This window comes from Tursiops truncatus, chromosome 18 (assembly GCF_011762595.2).
Source record: "Tursiops truncatus isolate mTurTru1 chromosome 18, mTurTru1.mat.Y, whole genome shotgun sequence".
In the NCBI taxonomy this organism is placed as follows: Eukaryota; Metazoa; Chordata; class Mammalia; order Artiodactyla; family Delphinidae; genus Tursiops; species Tursiops truncatus.
Window position 1 is genome coordinate 68,406,665 of NC_047051.1, and position 12,957 is coordinate 68,419,621.

The window sequence follows — 12,957 nt, forward strand, 5'->3', positions numbered from 1 at the left end:
TTATGAAATTAGCAGAACCCCGTGACCTTTTGCTATGGAGAAGACGAGGTATGGATTTTCGTTATATGTCTATGTAGAAAATACAATAAAAAGTCTTTAAAGAAGAATTAAGCCTCTGGAATGGAGACTATTCAAATTGGGCCTTTTGTTGTGTGTTTTTAAACACACATTTTCAAAGCCATTTTCTAATTTGATGCTTAAGTAGACCATACACTTCTATGGAATCTCACTGAAGGAAAGCGCTTTGAACTAGTGATTTTTCTTTGTAGTACAGAGCAAACCTGCCACAGCAATGAAGAGATAATGGAAACGAAATCATACCCAGAAAGGGTTGTACTGACGGTATTTGTCTGCTTGCTTACTGTTCGTATCTTTCACTAGAAGGTAAGCTCCTACAGGGCAGGGATTCTGTCTTGTTTCCCTGCTACTTTTCATCCCTTAGAACAGGACCTGGCACATCATAAGTAGTTGATAAATATTTTACTGTGTCAGTTAATGAATAGATGAATGACCTAGAGTTGAAAAGCAAAGAAATTCTTGGGAAATCTTGTGCAGTCTTTGACAGAAAAATTCCTCTAGAAATAAAATTTTATTTCCTAGTATGTTAACTCTGAAATGATAGACACTGGACCTGTATTTGGAAATTAGTAAATATTTAAAGTTACGGATGTGATTCATTGCCATAAAATGCTTTAAATGTCTTTAATTTCAGTCAAATGCGTCTGATATTTCACTTTTGTGTTACTATCTAAACGAAGACATGTGCTTTGCAGGATGTCCAGATCTTTCTACAGTTTATGGTCACTTTTCCGTATTTCAACCATTTAAATACGTTTTCACAATCATACTTCCAAAATCCAAAGCATTGCTTAGAACTTACATCTTGAGTCAGAGTTTCAAGAGACTTCCCCCTGCTGATCCTCTGGCTGTTTGATCCGTGTCTTAGTGACCTAAAACAATCACAACCAACTGATCAATACATCTCGAGACCAAATTTGGACTTTTAAGCAATGACCATCATAAAAATGAAATAAAATAACTCCTGACAGCATCACAAATGCTTAATATTTCTTTTTATAGCAAAAGTTATAGTCTATCCACCTGCCTTTGATCTCATCTAACAAAATTCAGGATTTTTCCTTCTGATCTTAAAAGTGAGAATTTGGCTGTCATCACCAAGGGAAGGGTTTTTGAAAGATGTTTTGATGCTTTGAATCTCATTGTGAGTTTTATTACTGTTGCCATTAGCAAACAGAACTCAGCTCTTCACCCGGGCCTGCCTCCTGACCAGGGGTCGGTGGTGCTTCCTGTAAAGCTCCTTTCCTTCGTTTCCCTGCAGCCTTGTCTTCCGGTGTATTTACCTGCGCTCTTGGCGGATATGGTGCTGCACGCTGAGAATTGACCTTTCCTTCGCTGGCTGCCCCTCAAATGATCCGCTCAGCATGCGCTGTCGAGTGCAAGCTCTAGAAAAAAAAGGAGCCGCAGATAAATGTCTGATTTGTACACTTGGGATGAATAATGCATAACTGCTCATTATTCTTCTTATTCTTAAGGAAACACCAATGATAAGACAAAGTACAGCAAATGACACATTGCCAATAATGTAAATGAGCTTCAGGTTCTGTGTCAAGAACACTTTCAAAACAGAACGATCATAGCCACGAAAAGGTGCCGGAAAATAAATAGAAAACAATCCCCTCCCCATGTGTCCCCATTCCATCCCCACCCCAAACAGAAGAGCCTCTACCGGGATTCTGTAAGCCGAAGGGCCTGCCTAACCACAGGTACCCATGATGCTGGTTTTCAATTTAGACAGGGAGGTTTCTAATAAAAGCCCTTAGGGAAGGATTTGTCCACCTAGGCTCCCGGGCTGATGGAATATATGTTCCAAGGAGATTTTGCAGAACTCTAGGAAAGGGTAAAGTTAGAGGCAAAAAACTAATAGAAAAGACAAGTAATTAAAGCTGGAATGAATACCTAGAGAAACGTCAGCTGAAAGCCTGTGGCTTACAGGTAACCAGTTGCCACTTTCTTTGTAGTCACAAAGCTCTGAAGACTTTTTAAAACATGTTCACTTTAAACGGTAACCAGGCTTGTGTTAATTTCAGATTTGCTAATGAGTGAAGACAATTGGGTGACTGAACACCTGTGGTGTGAATGATTTGGAGAGAAAACATTTCTTCTCCAGGAAGCGCTCTCCAACTGGAAATGACAGGAATTCCCTTGATGTAGTAGTCAAATGGAAAGAAAAGAAATCCACGGTTAAGAGACCTGTGTTCCAAGGCGACACTGTCACGAACCAGTTGAGGGATCTTTGGGCTCAGTTTCATTCTCCATAAAGCGAGGAAAAGGCCTTGATATTGAAGAAAACTCATAGACCTAAAATGCAATGATTTTGTGATATGCAAATTTTATGACACCATATGTGTTCAAACTGGAACCCATGTACTTCTGTCACTGCATTCGTAACACTTTCGTATTTATGGCTCCTAAATTGCATTTCTAGATTGGCTTTGAGTTATATTATTACTGTCTGTCTCAGAGTTAAGATCTTTGAGAAAAAGATCTATGTCTGTTCAGCATACTTAAAACAGCATCTCTTATAATATCATGTGTATTTTCAAGTACTTAAAAACGGTTTTGATGCCAGTGAAGATAATTACGATGAATACCTATGAGAAATCATACACATGCAACAAATGTAAATGCATGACAGGAAATAATGCCCCCAAATCACTCTTCTTAGTTTAATGAGCAACATGGACCATTTTGAGATAAAATCCAAGTCAAAATTTTATTGAACAACAAGGGTTTATGGCAGTGATATATAGAGACTGTGCTATTTCCAGGACTGCAATGGGGTCGAAGAGGAAGATGCATTTGTAAGTTCAGCTGAGTTGACAAAGGTATAGGATGATCTCATATTATGTACATTATGAATTATTTTTTGGACAAAGGTCTGAAAATCATGAAGGCATTCTGAAAAAAATCTATTTGGAGAACAGTGTTATTCCGGCATAGATATACAGAGCCTTGCCATTTGTGTAAACAGTCAAGATTTAACCTTCAATTTTATATATAGTAGTTTGTATCTTCTAATCCCAAACTCCTAATTTATCCCTGTATAGCAGGTACAAAATACTATATATAAAATAGGTAAACAACAAGGTCCTACTGTATAGCACAGGGCACTATATTCATTATCTTGTAATAAACTATTGTATAATGGAAAAGAATCTGAAAAAGATTCAGATATGTATGTATATATGTAATATGAATCACTTTGCTGTACACCAGAAACTAACACATTTTGAATCAACTGTACTTCAATATTTAAAAAAAGACTTGAATTTTAACCACTTAGTAACTTTTACTTTTTGTCACAAGACTCTTCCCTAAAAGTACATAAGACCTATAGGTCTTAAATACAAAACACATACAACTTGATTATAAAATACCCATTTGAGTTGGGCGTCCCTGCTATGCTTGAAGTATATAGAATGTAACTGGCTTTAAGCTGCCTGTGATTAAAAAAAAAACAAAAAACTGCTGGTGTCTGCCCGAAAGCCCAGTCTGAGGATGCCTGGGCATCCTTGCTGGAGAAGAGTCAGGACCACACCTGAGACGCCCTCCGCTGACTGAACAAGACAAGCAGGTCTCCATGGAGACAAACCCATATTGAAGTCCCCCTACCCCCACCCTATGACACCTCCTCTTCCATCTCCTCCACCAATAGCGTGGCTGAAGTTGGGGTGAGAAAGCAACCCCTCTTTTCCTCTTTGCTTCAAGATCAGCTCCCTCTTTTCTGTTGGGTCTAGAGAATTCAGAAAATAATACTCAAATGGGCTGGAGTTTCAGCCATACACGTGACACGGATGTTTGCAGTCCATTGGTGAGCCTTCAGGTTCCCTGTGATTCGCACTCATCTGGGGTGGGGTTGATGGGGGCTGGCTTTTTAGCTCTATCCTACAATCAGAAAACCCATGCTTAATCAGACTAAGACATCCACTTAAATGTAACGTACAGAACCATTTGCCTTACTATCCTTTTCCTACCACTTCCTTCTACGTTATAAGTGCTGTTTGCTGGAACAATTTCAAACTAGATACTGATGGGAAAAAAAGAAGAAAATGTTCACTAACTCTGGGCCAGTTGAAATACTAACAGGTGACTTCAGAGCATCAGCCTCGGTGGTTCCCGCTTCCTGGGTGAGAGGCCCCTGCCAGGATCTTCTTGTTCTCTGAGCAGAGGCTGCCAACGCACCTCCTCCTTTCCTGCGGTAACAAGGTGCCCTGTGATCTGAGCAGGGTGAAATCAGGCAGGTGGGGCCCTCTTGCCGGGGTGTTAACGGTCCCCTTTGGAGCCTCAGGCTCAATGTGACTCTCTGACCCCCTGTGCCAGACCCACATCCCAGCACCTCACCCCCAGATCTGGTACCAAAACCAAGGCCAACAGTTTCTGTCTTCATGTAGCCGTCAGTCCCCTTGCCGAGTCTCTCCTCGGACCAAATGCTCTGACATCTCGTTCTTTCCTTTGAGGATGTCCAGTGTCTTTCAAACTAGGAAACTCTAAAGGTAAATGCTAGGGTTTCTTTGCTGAAAACTGAGGGTCATATTCATAGCAAATTGGGCAAAGGCAATCTTTTTTTGAGGGGGGCACATGAAAGGCAGTTCATGAAAGGCTCTTAAAGGTTTACGCTTCCCCCCTTTTAAGTATGGTGGTAGAATCTTACTAAAATTAAAAGGCAAAGTTTTCTTCTAGGCAAGGTATCCATTATAGTTAATAACTAGCTATTTGTCCATAATAATCACCCTCCCCCCCAAAAAACAGCTAATGGTACAGAAAAAACTTTTCTACAGATACATAAATCCATCTGAAATAAAACATATGGGGGCTTCCCTGGTGGCGCAGTGGTTGGGAGTCCACCTGCCGATGCAGGGGACACGGGTTCGTGCCCCGGTCTGGGAGGATCCCACATGTTGTGGAGCGGCTGGGCCCGTGAGCCATGGCCGCCGAGCCTGCGCGTCCGGAGCCTGTGCTGTGCAACAGGAGAGACCACAACAGTGAGAGGCCCGCGTACCGCAAAAAGAAAAAAAAAGGGGAAAAATCTAATTATATTATACAAGGAGGCTAGTTGTCAAAAACGAGTTCCCTATGGATGAAGGAAGAAACTCAGATAAAAGGAGATGGATCTGGGGTAGGAGGGGCCTGGCGGGGGCAAGGGTGTGGGAAAGCAGGTGCACTGTACTTCCACCCTGAGGACACCTGGGCTTTGAAGCAGGTGTAGGAAGGATGCAACGTTAGGTTTCTGCATAGATAAGACAGCCTCATACATAAGCCATTGTCACATTCTCTGATAAATGTAAAATATTTTGTTATTTAAGGAAATAATAAATTTGGGAGAAAAGTCACTTCAATCTGGCACAATCAGATGCTACTAAGACGCTACATATTCCCGAATGCAAGGTGCCAAGGTTCCCACGCAAGTACGGTAAAAGCTTGCTTTATTGTTTTTAAAAGGAAATACACTTTCATTATACATACAAGCATCAACTGTAACCCAAACTAGGAAGTACCACATCACGTTCTGACGTGCGTCATATAATTACAAACTTTGATATAAATGGGTTCTGATAAGTAACATCAAGTGAGAAATAAATATTTCACAGATGTGAAAGCGCAGGATTATGTCTGATGTTCCGTGTTCCTGCAGCATGTTATTGACTGAGCTTGTTTAATGCTTGTGGCATTTGGCCATCATTAGTTACCTCCCTTATTAGACCGTACATTTCTCAGGGACCATTTCATCACTCAAACCCATATTCCTAGAAGCGCAGTTCCCGGCACACGAACGGGCTGACGGATGGACAGGACGGATACGTGAAGGGGGAGATGGGGGTGTACAGAGAGTGAAGTGAGGGGAGCATGGGGGCAGGATTTAGAACTCGCTAGTCTCGGGTTCAAAGTAGCAAAGCCGCAGAGGTTTGCAGGTCTCCACCCAGCAGCACAGAAGTGAACAGAAAGTTCTGCCTCTGTCTGGAGGCCAAACGGAGAAGATGATTTGAGAAAACACATGGTTTGGAACCACGCACTTCTGACCTCAGCTTTTCCCATCTGTGGGACCTCAGGCAAGTGACATGCCTTCTCCGAGCCTCCGTGCCCCACGTGTAAGATGTGGTGACAATGATACCTTTGCTACTGACTTCATAGGGAGTGGGAGGAATCAAGTAGGATTATGAATGTGCAAGCGCTTTGGAAACATAAATGCTCGATTTGAACTTTAGTTGCTATTATTGACTTTCTTTTCTTGTCCTATGTCACGGTTGGTGTTAAAACATTCCATAGAGGGTGGAGGACAGAAGAGCAAGTTGGACACAGATCTGTGTTGGAAAGGAAGTCTTCTCTGTTCTGACCGATCAGCAGTGATGTACACTCTGGACCAGAGCCACAGCCTCTTAAGCGGTCTCCACAAACGTATTATTATCCCAAGCAAAGTGATTTCTGAAGTGACCATCCATGGTGTGATTGCGGCGGGTGATTCTCAGATGGCCCCCGATGACCCCACCTCCTGGTTTCCATGCCCGTGTGCAGCCCCTTAGTGTGGGCGGGACTTGGAGACTTGCTTTAAACAAACATAAGGCAGAAGAGATGGAAGAGGTCACCAGACACTGTGCTTTCATCTTCCGCAGTCTCTGGCTTGCTCTGGGGACGAAGGCTGACTTGTTGGGAGCTGTGCTATGGAGGGACCCCCTTCCTAAAGGGGTGAGGCTGCCCTCCCGTGAACAGCCCTTGAGGAAGTGAAGCTTCATCCGACAGCCCAGGAGGCTCACCAGCTCATCCGTAACCGTGCAAGCGAGCTGGGCAGGGCGTTCTGCCCATTCCCGTCAAAATGCCTGCAGCTTTGGGAAGGACCCAGAGCCAGAGACCCCACTAAGCCAGGCCCAGCTTCCTGGCTGAAACTGTGAGGTTATCCACGTGCTGTGTAAATCACTGAGTTTTGGAGTATTTGCAACATAGCAATAGATAACGAATACAGCTACCATCACTGCCTTAAAATCTTCAACATCCTACTGCTCTTCAGAGAAAGATGAAGACCGAAAGCTCAGCTTGACTTGCAAAGTCCTGTAGGGTCTGCTTCCAACCTGCCCTTCCAGCCTCACCCCCACATCGCTGTCACTGGTCCTGCAGTTCCTCACCCATGCCGCGCTCCAAACAGCTGCAAGACACTCTGCTTGGTCACTGATTACTTCACCTTGTACACAGTAGGCGCTCAAGAAACATCTGTTCCACGAAGGAACCTTGACATCTTCTGCGAAGATCAAGTGTCTTCATTTCTTTTTTGATCCCTTCACGCTCAGGAAGCACGGAAATAATCACAAAGCAGAAACATGCCTTTGAAATAGGTTTTCGTGTCTGAAATACCCTTTCGAAGGGGGAAGTTAAATAATCTTAATTTGATCTCAAGTTAGAATACTACACCACTCAAGAAGCGGGCTGCACACCTATAATAGATGAGACCCTGAAACGGTAACAAAAAACCAGACATTGCTTCTTGCAAGTAGGAAGTTTATAAATCTTTAGCTATATTCTATGAGAGAGCTATTAAGGGAGACTTGCAAGCCAGCATGAAGCTGAGCTGAAATCAATTTCTTCAACAGGAGATTGGATCTGCCACTGGGAACAGGGTCACTGTGCACCTTGTCTGACAGGAATCTACTGCCAAGCTGAAATAGTACATATTTAATAGTTATACAACTATTAAATAGTTATTTACTATTTCAGTAAATAACTGACGAATTTGGCACTTTTCATACTGCACCAATAAGAAATGAGATGCACACATGGTTAAGGCTACTCAGGAACAGACCTAGTCAGAAGGAAAATTACTCGAATGTTCAATTAAGTTCTATTTTGCCACTTTAAATTTTTCATGAGGATTTAGATGCCTTTTGGTCTTACATAAGGATCAAAGAAATATGTTTTCAGGAAGAAAGTGTTCATTTCTTTGCTGCCTAGAGAAAAAGCAAAGCTCAGGTATCGAAGACACACTCTGTGATCTTCAGGGAAGGTCTCGCTCCTCTTAGGGGAAAGACCCTAAGAGTCGTGGCATGAAGGTCTTCAATATCTTCTCTTTATCTCTTCATAATGGCCAGTCCTGGAAGGCTGGTTTCTTAGAAACTCCATCTAGCGGTTTAAAATTAAACAAACTTGGTCGGCCTTCTTGGCTTCTGGAACCGGGAGACACAGGCTTCAAGTGTCTGGTGAAAAATAATGAAGTCTTTTGTCTTGTCTGAGTGAGGAAATTCTCCATTATGCAGGCATATGTAATCCCTTTATCCCTGCTCCCTGGAGGAGAATTACAGTGGGGCATTTTCCTTTTCCCAGTTGGGGTTAATGTGATGCCCTCTCTACCTTTGAAAGTAAAACAAGCCTAGGACCCCTGAGGATGATTCAAATGTGGGAATATTCTTCAGCAAACACACATTCCCAGTTGCAAAAATATTACCCCTGGTTTCTTGCCAAGGCTTTGAAAAAAACATATGAAAGATTGACTCTTTTTTTTTCTTCTTCTCTGCATTGCCTTTGTGCTGTGGAATTTCAATTGCCCCTTATATGACAGCCATATATTTATATAAAATCTTTTATGGAGGTTGAGGGGAGAGAATCATGTCTTAAGAAACTGTCTCTATTTTTCTTGACATTTCTCCATCTAAAATATTTTAAAATTGGCCCAAAGGTGATGGTTCTAAGAGAGATCTTGGAGCTTTATTAGCCTTTAAACACCACTAGTTGTTTATAGAAACAGCAGCAGGGGGTCCTCGGTTTCTTTCTTCTCCGTCTCCACATTTTCTTTCTTAATGTTCCAGAACGAGGGTGTGGGAAAAGCCTGTACCTTCTGTAAGGAAAGAGAGAGGCCTGTGAGTCTTCAAATTATTTTCATCCGTTATAGAAAACTTAGATTACACGACGATACCATCTGGTATTAAACGTAATTACCATCTAAAGGAACAGCGGTGTAGCTTTGCAGGACACTAAATTTGAAGGATTTTACTCAAATCTTGAGCTGCACCTTGTCAAGTATTATCAGATGTGGTTAAGATAATGTAATCACATCAACAGACAATAGGAAGATAGTCCTTTAGTGGCAATTATGTAAAACTATGGCTGTAGAACTGGGTAAGAGAAGAGATAATGAGTGTTTCCTGGAAGGGGCTCTTACCTGCCTCCATGTAAGTGACAACGTGATCCTCGAAAGCAGGGACCCAGTGATGCTAATAGGTGAGCGCCTCTGTACCGGCCTTTTGCTGCGATGAGGGAATAGCTGCGTTTTTACCCCAGTTAAGTATCCCGCTCCTTTGTGAGTCAGCCCAGTCCTGAGTACGGCTCTTCAATAGCAACAGTGAATTAGTTCCTTCCAATCTTGTGTTTTTCATGAAAATGTTTTCATACGTAGACATGTAAATACACCAACAACCAGAACCTCTTGTAGACTGAAAAATGAAAGAAGCCTTACGTCTTATCATACGTAGATACCATACGTGAAAAAGAAAATGACCTCATGGGAAATCCATGCCTTTAGTGCATCTATCCAAATTCAGCAAATGTCTGAAACCCCACATCATTCACTGGGGTTCGAATTTAGTAACCCTGCTATGGACTCAGAAAAACGTCAATGCAAAGGTTGTACATCACTGTCAATGCAAAGGTTGTACATCACTACAATGCAAAGGTTGAACTTTTTATTATAACAAAAGTGAAATTTTCCAAATGTTGCATAAACCGTATGAACTGATTTTTCTAGAGATATGTATTCTCCTATATTATTTACTACTTTACCCTTCAATGATAAAATAGTAAAAGAAAAACCTGTTCAAAATATCTCCTTGAATTTGTTAGGTAAAACTTAATAGCAGCTCTCCTAATTCATAGTACTATTAAATCACTTTGGGGGCTTACCTAAAAATAACCTACAAATCATATACTATGTCAATGAAATATATTTTGATTACCACAAATCAGGTACTACTTAGGAAAACATCTTTAGAATGTATTATTTTACTACGTAAGGTCACGGAGGTTGACTAGACTTCTTTGTGGTGTCATTTCATAATATATACAAATCCCCGGGAATCATTATGCTGCACACCTGAAACTAATATATGTTATATGTTAATTGTAGCTCAATAAATTTTTTTCTAGAGTTCAAGGAAAGGAAGTTTGGTTGTTGAAAGCAAAAAAAAAGAATATAATTATTTTGTTTCAATTAAGTTACATTTCGCCTCCTTGAAACTTTCACCGTTTTATGTTTTATTCAGATGCATGTATCCACAGATCTTATTGTCTCAGTTTATTGTTCTCTGAAAACACTTAATTTCCATCCATCTACTTAGTCTCTGTATCTCCAAATGGTCTTCCAAACAATCTACAAGAGTTTTTAAGTATCGGAAAAATCTTAATAAGGAAAATCAACAATTAGGCAGCCTCAATAGAGTCACAGATAAGTATTTACAATAATATTTAAACTAAATATTTGATTAATATTTAATGATTTACTAGTAATATATTCATACTAATAACCTATGTATTTATATCTATAAATACAGTAAATATATTAATAAACATTTAATAAATCAGATAGTAGTAATAGTTAGTTAATAATGGCCTATTAATGCCCAATACTCTCTTTTCTTAAAACTTCAGGTTATTCTTGCCAATGGTCATAAAAATTTGACCCAGTCTCAGCCTCCTTCTCGTCCTCAGGGTCTTCCCGTGCATCCCCTCCCACGGCTGGAGCACATCTCACTGGGCAGTTGGCAAGTCTGGCCCCGGGCTCTGGGGATGCTGCGCATGCCTTGCTAGCCGTGCCCAGAATGCAGAGCTGCAGAGAACTCCCACGACCTTATCAAAAATTGCTGAATTGCTGCGCTAATGGACAAAACAATCATTTGAAAAGGAGAACTTGCCCCATGGGAAAAAGCAGAGCGGGTAAGAGGCCCGTGCTCTGCATTGTGAAGCGCTCTTAGACTCCCTGGTAATTTGCCCACTCCAGAGAACTGGCAGCTTGGGTCTAGACAAGAGAGGACAGAATAAGAATGAATAGGCTCTTTCCCCTTTCCTCAAATTCCTCTGCTCACACAGCTAACGAAGTGCGCAGGAACAGGTGGCCTTCGGAGGGAATCTTTGGGATTTAACTTGAATTCCTTCCTCTAGAAAACTCCTATGATCTCCTCGGTCTCTTCAACATCAGGTTCACTGTATCTTCCAGGGGAATATGACTTAGATGCTCACATCCCAGAGAAGAGCCCAGATGTCAGTTCATCTGTCCTAGACCCTGGGGAGAGAGAGCTCGGAGACCTGGGCCCTCGAAGAGGCCAGTGGACCAAGAGAAACACCTTCATTGAGCCTACAGCCCATGAAGGACCACCCCCAGCTAAGCCCTCATCCACCCCGAAGTTACGGAGTGCCAAAGGAATGTGCACACCAAAAGTTCCAGGCAGGTATTACAACCCACGCAGAAGATCATGCCATGCTTGTCTCAGCCCCAGCAGTCACTGATCTACCCGTGGTGCCCACGACGGCAGTTACAGCTTCTGTTCAGCTGCTCCCCTGCCCTGATCACCAGCTGTTCTTAGCCAATGATCTTGATTTAAATCCCACTCACCATCACTCTTCCAGCCGCCAAGTCCATCAGGCTTGACTTGACCAACACCTGTGACCCCCCCACCTCTCCCTTTGCTGGTTGTCCCTGCGAGATGCTGATCTCTACCTGTTTGACTAGGCTTCCTGCCAAAGCCTCTGTAGGCTTCCCGCTTCTGAGATAGGACTGTTTGACTTCCTGGTGCAGCCAAGCGGAATGGAGAACTTGACAGCTGCCCTTAGGGCCCTACGACGATCCCAGTTCTCCAAGCCCGGGACTTCCCGCCAGCCATCGGGGATGCCAGCCTTGGCTGAGGAATCTATGTTGTTAGTTCGGGACTATATCCACCAATAACTATCCAGCAAATGATTTAAACAAATGATCTGATGATGCCTCGAAGATGTTGGCCAGCCTAGCAAGGCTTAACTGAGTGTGAAGCTGCAGCAGATAGACTGCTTCCAGCTGGGCAAGCAAGAACCTTAGAATCAACCTGGAAAAAGAGTACACTGACGTATCAAAAGCATTTTATGCCCCTCAGAGCTAGTCTCTGCTGGGCAGCAGTGGAGATTCTGCACCACCCCCTTGAGGATCAGCTTTGAAAGGTAACTGTCAATTGCCTGCCTCTCAGGGGCAACTGTGGGTCTCCCCTAACTTACTGCCAATAATGAAAAATCACCTACAGATACCAACTCGTTTAATCCTCTCCTATAAGGCAGGGGTTATAAATTTATAGATCCCATTTAACAGATGAGAAAACGGAGGTGCAGAGACATTAAGTAACTTGCCCAATGTCAAACATCCACTAAGTGATGGAGCCAGAATTATAACTCAGTTTGGCCCCTGAGTTGCCAAGTGAGTACTTGATACACATGCTCACTTAACTCCTATGAGGTCACCTATAGCCCTACTTGGCAGATGGAGAAGCTGAGCCTTCCCAAGAGTCACTGCTACTCAGGGCACTTAAAGCCAAGTGTGGCTGGCTGCAAATCCTGTCCTCTTTCCATTTCTACTACACTGACACAGCATATTCTATGTGACTGGACCTGGGACAGGAATGAGGCGCCCTTTGTAGGTCAGGGTCAAGAAGGGCACAAAATTCCAGTCCAGAAATACATGTATTTGTAATCAATAAAAATGACTGTCTTAAAATGATGAGAAAAACTCACCAAACATATGTCATTGTATATATATTTAATTTTTTAATAGTAAGTAGCATTCAACTAAATTCAAAAAATTATTAATAAGTGTGTGGCAAGGAAAATTATGTCATCGATCCAAATATCAGAATACAAATATCACAGCAGACTGAGCATTCAGAA

General features: G+C 42.2%; 1 protein-coding gene and 1 long non-coding RNA gene across 2 annotated transcripts in view; one reads left to right on the forward strand and one right to left on the reverse strand.

Moving 5' to 3' along the window:
• LOC141277069 (uncharacterized) overlaps nucleotides 1-3,520 on the forward strand; it is a 78,609-nt gene extending 75,089 nt beyond the window's left edge. The window contains exon 3 of the long non-coding RNA XR_012327764.1: nucleotides 2,109-3,520. This is a non-coding gene — a long non-coding RNA (uncharacterized lncRNA). The remainder of the gene's footprint in view (nucleotides 1-2,108) is intronic.
• The window catches only part of NALCN (sodium leak channel, non-selective), a 279,376-nt gene that overhangs the window by 49,491 nt on the left and 216,928 nt on the right, over nucleotides 1-12,957 (reverse strand). The window contains exons 18-19 of the mRNA XM_033843681.2: nucleotides 1,362-1,463; nucleotides 881-950 (exon numbers count right to left, since the gene is read on the reverse strand). Of these exons, the coding sequence (XP_033699572.1) occupies nucleotides 881-950; nucleotides 1,362-1,463 (172 nt within the window). The remainder of the gene's footprint in view (nucleotides 1-880; nucleotides 951-1,361; nucleotides 1,464-12,957) is intronic.